General features: G+C 38.9%; 1 protein-coding gene across 1 annotated transcript; it reads left to right on the forward strand.

The window, feature by feature from the left end:
- The first annotated feature begins 1041 nt into the window (after positions 1-1041).
- Positions 1042-6616, forward strand: LOC135649818 (acetate--CoA ligase CCL3-like). The gene is made up of 3 exons (XM_065168667.1): positions 1042-1342; positions 3144-3734; positions 5425-6616. The coding sequence occupies exons 1-3, from the start codon at positions 1115-1117 to the stop codon at positions 6271-6273; spliced, it is 1668 nt and encodes a 555-aa protein (XP_065024739.1). The 5' UTR covers positions 1042-1114; the 3' UTR covers positions 6274-6616.
- Positions 6617-7188: the final 572 nt, after the last annotated feature.

Consider the following 7188-nt stretch of genomic DNA (forward strand, 5'->3'; position numbering starts at 1 on the left):
AATGTACAGTGACTTGGAATATAATAATTCGCATGCTTTGTCTTACACTTCCAAGTTAGTTGGATCAACATTTATGATCAGATTAACACCTCCGAATTCAACTACATCAAATCAAATATCATATTTTAATTTGGTCCAATCGAACCTATTGACTGAAGTCAGATCTGATTGTCATGCGATTTGTCTAATTGAATCCGATCACTGAATGAATCGGGTCAACGGTCAATGCGCATTTTCGTATGCTGACCGATTACGTGTCACCCACAATTCGATCTTATCTCGACACCGGGATGAGGCCAAAAGTAACACTACACCGCAAGTTTTGTGAGGGAGCAAAGAAAGGTGAAGTGTGAATCTCTTTGCAGATCAATCGGGTTCGTGTTTCTAATATGATTCCCAAATCGATGCATGTGACCTACTGGAATAATATTTATTAAAAGAAAAAGAAAAAGAAATCACGTGGCGCTCCACTTGTACTTCAAAATTGGTGTCCCAGCTGTGGATGGTGTGTGTGCGTTTGGGAGAGATGGGATAAGTGGACTTCGTGAGATAAGTGGCCGGAGAGGGGCAATCATTTAGAGAGAGATTTGACTTCGCCTTTGTATACTTGTAGAGCTTCGCTGTCACGTGAAGTATTGCATGATTTGGATCGTCCATTATTGCGATCCGGATCCGATGCCATCTTAATTCTATTAAACGTCCACTGGTTTCGGATCCTTCGTGTATGTGGATCCCACTGTCCCCCCACCTCAGTCCACGTCATACGTTTGGGTCATATGTCTCGGCTGAGGCAGGCAACACCACTACCATCCGATCGGGCCGCCCAACAGTCCCACGTCATCCGTTTAACGGTCATATGTCTCGGACTAGACAGGGAACACCACCTCCATCCACACATAGTGACGGATCCCAAGTACTAAAAGGAATTAGCTATTGGCAGTTTTGTTGGTCTTTGTGTGAACCCTGTTCGACTCGTGACACGTTTCGGTTCCAAGCCGCCTCGCGTATAAATAATCCCCGAGCTCCGAAGCAGCAAGTCGGTTATCAGTCTTCTTTGGTTCTCTAGTGTTGATCGTGTGGGGGCGTGTGAGGGTATACTTCGGTGGCCGGAGGAATGGCGGTGGGCAGCGAGATGGAGGCGGACATCGACGATCTGCCCAAGAACCCCGCCAACTACATGGCCCTGACCCCGCTCTGGTTCCTCGACCGAGCCGCCCTGGTCCACCCGAACCGCCTCTCCGTCGTCCACGGCCCCAAGCGGTTCACCTGGTCGGAGACGTACCAGCGCTGCCGCCGCCTCGCCTCCGCACTCGCCGCCCGCTCGATCGGCCCAGGATGCACGGTGACTCTCTCTCTCTCTCTCTCTCTCTCTCACTTATTTTAGTATTCTCTGTTTTTCTTTCTCCTGTGATGATTGCAGACAGGACGGCTTGATAGTTAAGTTGACCGTGTAATTTGTATGGATAAATTTATGATGCTGTGAGATTTGCGTTGAGGACCGGATGTGTGGACATTCTGGAAACAGGAAATTTTATTTCGGCTTTCCATCTATTGATTTAGTCAGCTTTAGACTCTTGGATTCTTTACTCTTCTTCGTTTCTGTTGTTGGATGTAGGATGCTTTGGGTTCGTCGTGTTCAGGAGCGTATGCTTATGGATGATATATATACTTGTTCGGGAAGTTATATTTGAGCTACTTATTATTATTTTTAATATTATATGTATTTTTATTGGTTTTATACTCACCTCCTCTGTTTAGATTGCCCTGTGTTCTTGTGGTTATGGCTGCATATAAGATCCTTCGAGATTTGCTTTCGAATACCTGTGGTTGTTACTGATGGATCGACAATTTGTTTTTTTTTTTTGTGAATTTATCCGTTTGATATACTCGAGACTTTTGGATTTTTTTTTTTCACTCTCGTTGTTCTGTTATTTTTCTGGCTACTATTGCACAAAACTTAAGAAAATTAATAACCATCCATACCTCCAACCGTGTGGATAAAATTTATTCTGGATCAGAAAATAATACTTTAGCTTTTTTTATTTTTTATTTAATTTTTACACATTTTCAATATTGTTTTTTGATATTGTTTAATTAAAGCTACAATTATTCAACATATATATATATATATATATATATATATATATATATATATATATATATATATATATATATATGTTTTTTGGGTTTTCATTTTTTGTATCCCATAGTTAACTTAGTAAAATTTGAGAATAAAGAAATCAACTCGGATATGAGTTTCTCAAGATAAAAAATTTAACATATTATGATGGTTGATCCATTTTGTAGCTCTTGTCAGTTCACACTGCATAAATATCATTATAAATATTTTTTTTTTCTAAAGATATACATAAATGTGATTGTAATTTGCCTTGTATAACTGATGAATCAAATCTGCCTCTCTTTCTTTCGAGTTAAGTGCAAATTATCCTTCTAAAGACATCTACATGTCTCTTGCAGTCTACAAATGTGCAGCAAGAGAGTGAACTAGTTCAGTTGTTTTCCTAACATTCATACAATATAATTAATGAACATGAAATCTCTTCTTGATTATTCAACTGAAAATGCTTGGGCTCCACCGTGTCTACTAATACAAGGTTGAGGAGTTCAACACTTAAATAAGTGGATTGAGTTGGTTTTTCATTATTAGGTGTGAAATGTGTTGTCACCATTGTCATTAGCTGTGACATGATAGTGACATTGACCATGTAAGACAAGATGTTTCAGATCATGGAAAGTTAGAAGAAGAACCTTCCATTTGTTGTTAGAGGTTCTAATATCAAATAGATTTTTCTAAAGCATTCGGTTTCAAGATGAGAGTTGTTATATCGAATTCAAAGATATAGAGATGACTTCGATACCAAGATAATACATAACAAGATTTCAAGTGTAACACAAATGTTTCATTAAAGCTGACTAAGACTTATTTTCAATTTTTTGCCCTATTAGTATATTTTCTCATTTAAACTAAATGGTTTCTTCCCTTTAAAACTATATTAATAAACTGATGTTAACATTACTTTAGATTATGTCGAAATTGCTTCTGTTTTCTTCTCATGCTAATAACTTTGGTGCTTTGGTAAATAACTATGAGGCTTAAGTCATATACGTTATCTTATTCTTAGGTAGCTGTAATTGCACCAAACATCCCAGCTATCTATGAAGCTCATTTTGGAGTTCCAATGGCTGGAGCAGTCTTGAACACTGTCAACATTCGGCTAAATGCTGCTACAATTGCATTTCTATTGGGGCATTCTTCAGCAACAGTTGTTATAGTGGACCAGGAATTTTTCACTTTGGCAGAGGAATCATTGAAGATCATAGCAGAGGAAAAGAAAGCCGCTTTCAAACCACCACTTCTCATTGTTGTAGGTGATGAAACATGTGATCCCATGTCTCTTCAACATGCTTTGAGAAAAGGTGCTATTGATTATGAGAAATTTCTGGAATCTGGGGATCCTGATTTTGCTTGGAAGCCACCAAAGGATGAGTGGCACAGCATTGCACTAGGCTACACGTCTGGGACGACATCCAGCCCCAAGGGAGTGGTGTTGCACCACAGGGGTGCTTATCTTATGGCTCTCAGTTGTGCTTTAATATGGGGAATGAATGAAGGAGCTGTCTACTTGTGGACTTTGCCCATGTTTCATTGCAATGGTTGGTGCTATGCTTGGACATTGGCAGCCCTTTGTGGAACAAGCATATGCCTCCGTCAGGTATTGTTCCAATTTGTTGATATTTTTTAAATTTTTTTTGCAAACTATGTAAATAAGATTTATGCTTGTCTTTTATTCTTTAGATAGTTCAGACAGAGTAGATTGAGTTAATGTTTTTGTTGCCCCATTCTCTCTTCTTCTTTCCTTTTTTCTTGGTTCAAGTTACTGGCAGTTGCCATTTTTAAGACCCTCACATAATTTCCATATTACCAAAAGACTTTAGGATTATCTAGTTTCAACATATTATATCTTATTTCGATGTTGTTATAGCTCAATCTACTGATATTTGATGAAAATTAGTAAATTACTTAAATCTGACTAGGGTAAGTAATTTAGATATCACAAGTTGCGGCTTTTGTTTGAGAAAATTATTAACTTAACAGCAGCCATATACATTCATGATTAGTAGTGCACAGTGCAGATTCTATTTTATTAGTCTATTGTCAACCTTTATTTGAGATGACAAGGCTTTTGCTTCTCTAGAAATAAAAGGGTGTCCACTGAATGCTCCTACCATAGCAGCCTGTTTAATTAAAAATGGGCCTTTGCCAAATGGAATTAAAGAGGAAGTTGTGATGTTATTGTCATTCTTGTTATCCGAGTCTTCCCTTTATCAAGAGCATTTCTGAATAAGAGAACTCCATGGAAGATGCTGGTGAATGTTGTCACTGGCACTTTGCAAAATCTTTACATGCTAGTATCTTCATCAAAGATAAGTTCAAGAGAGAGGAACTTACCATAAGTGAAGAAAGGGCTTGCTGGTTGTTGAATTGTCTATTTTCCTTTTATCTCTAATTTATGCCGGTGTAATTTCTAGCTCTGAAAAGAGGGTGACTGCATTAACTCTATAAGTATTATGATTGATGGAAATTATAATTGTATGTGGATCATAATTACTATACAGATTTGTTTTCTTTTCTACATCTTATGTTTTAATCACATAGGTACTGCTCTAGTAGAATCCAGATATTCATTAATAGATGTCCTGTTCCAAAAGATCTTTTTGAGATATCGATTCTTTTCTTGCTTGGAAAAAATGAGTTGGATATAATAAATTATTATTTTACCAGCCACCTGTTAATTTTATGTCCAAATAGGAATGTTGGTGACTGTTCTCCAATAGATAGTGTTAAAGAAGGATATTTTGAGTACTTTCTTCCCTATGTTAGTACCGATCTGGTTAAAATGGAAAATATGGAAGTAGACTCTCTGCAGAAATAAGTTTATTGCAGACATACGAGGTGCAGTATCCAAAAACTACAAAAAAAGAAGTACACAAAGCTGCCTTGACCTATTTCTGGATGGTTAACATTCCAACTTTGTCAATTACATTTAAGGTACCATGTGGCTGGATATTCTTTGTTGTTGAAAGAAACAGATAATGATATTGCTATACAATATATATGGTCCATTTGTTGACAACAAGAATCATGCCACTGCATTATGTGGTCCTGTTTATCTTCAATCACTTGCAATTTCTTTATTTTCAGTAGGGAAAATTTTAGTTTCCGGTTCCATTTTGTCTCCTTTACTGGTGAACTGCACAAGTTGCATGTTTTGTTGTCAAGTTAATCCATGTATAATTTCATCAACAGTTTAGTTATTTCGTGGACTTGGGTGAGAAAAAGTTACTATTATTTTTTTGCTCAGAAACCATGTTGAGTACATAAGCTTACTAATCTTTGTGTAGGTCACAGCCAAGTCTGTATACTCGGCCATAGCCAAGCAAGGTGTCACCCATTTCTGTGCAGCCCCTGTTGTCCTGAACGCAATCGTCAATGCCCCTCCAAGCGACACCATCCTCCCTCTTCCCCGTGTTGTCAACGTGAACACCGCCGGAGCTGCCCCACCCCCATCGGTGCTGGCAGGAATGACAAAACTTGGTTTCCGTGTCACCCACACATATGGCCTATCGGAGACCTTCGGTCCGTCCGTCCTCTGTGCATGGAAGCCTGAATGGGACCTTCTTCCGCTCGAAGAACGAGCTCGTGTCCATGCTCGCCAAGGTGTTCGCTACGTTGGGCTGGAAGGCCTAGACGTTGTCAACATGAAAACTATGGCTCCGGTCCCTGCTGATGGTACCACTCTCGGGGAAATTGTCATGCGAGGAAATGTTGTCATGAAGGGCTACTTGAAGAACCCAAAGGCAAATGCAGAGACCTTTGCTCATGGTTGGTACCATTCCGGTGACATAGGTGTAAAGCACCCCGACGGATATATAGAAGTGAAGGACCGTGCCAAAGACATTATCATCTCAGGGGGTGAGAACATTAGTAGCTTGGAGGTTGAGAGCTACCTGTACATGCATCCTGCGGTGCTGGAGGTATCAGTGGTGGCTCGACCGGACGAGCAGTGGGGAGAGTCGCCGTGCGCATTTGTGACTCTGAAGGAGGGAGTGGATCAATCCAACGAGCAAGCACTGGCAGAAGATATTATCAAGTTTTGCCGTGCAAAGATGCCGGCATACTGGGTGCCCAAGTCCGTGGTGTTTGGACCGCTGCCAAAGACAGCTACTGGGAAGATTAAGAAGCATGAATGAGGACGAAGGCCAAGGCAATGGGACCTGTCAAACAGAGCAGGCTGTAAACATGGCTTTTCAGGATATGGAGTTAGCTGCTGTTGTAAGTGGTCTTTAATATTGCGGTCCGTGATTCGAGCTTTGTCAGTAAATGTAGCACAAACCTTATGCGGTGGTGGTTTTCTGGCGGAATTATGCATTTATTTATGACTCTCTTTAATAAAGTTTGGTCCCCAGCCGAGTCTATGTAAAGAAAAGGCGTGAATCTTTGGTGCCAACCAAATCTGTGTAATCTCGATTGACAGCGTAACACTCTTTAGTTGGATTGTATGGTGGTAAAAGGTCCGGTTGTGTTTATAGTTCATTGTCTTCTTCTCTACTTTCCAGGATCACCCCATGCCAGCCAATACACTTGATCGACTGACTTCCTTGAACTTGGATAAGGTGTTCTCAGTTCAACCTAATTCAGCGCAACCTGAACTAGTTTTACCATTTGAATCCAACATACAACTCTATTTACAATTCTATTTAATTTTTTTTAAAATATTTTAAGAACATCTCTTCCTACAAATGAATGTTTATGCTTCTTTATTATTATTATTATTTTTTATTTTTTCTCTTCAAATAATATCGGACAATAAAAGATATAGGAGGATGAAGAGAGTGGACAGAGACGGATATAGATAGGGGAGGTGAAGTGCGAGATGAATTATTATTATTCTGTTTTCTTCTCTTCATTTTTGTTTTTATTATTTTTTATAGATTATTGGGATTGTGAATAACAAAAAGGGCAATCAATTGCAAGCTTATAAAAAGAATATAAGAAACAAAAGCTTTTACATATCTAGAATAAAAGCTTGGAAATAGTGATCATCTAAAATTTAATATACAATATATGCTCCACCAAATATTTTGACTTTACTTGTATTCTTTTAA

This window comes from Musa acuminata, chromosome BXJ3-9 (genome assembly GCF_036884655.1).
Source record: "Musa acuminata AAA Group cultivar baxijiao chromosome BXJ3-9, Cavendish_Baxijiao_AAA, whole genome shotgun sequence".
Lineage (NCBI taxonomy): Eukaryota > Viridiplantae > Streptophyta > Magnoliopsida > Zingiberales > Musaceae > Musa > Musa acuminata.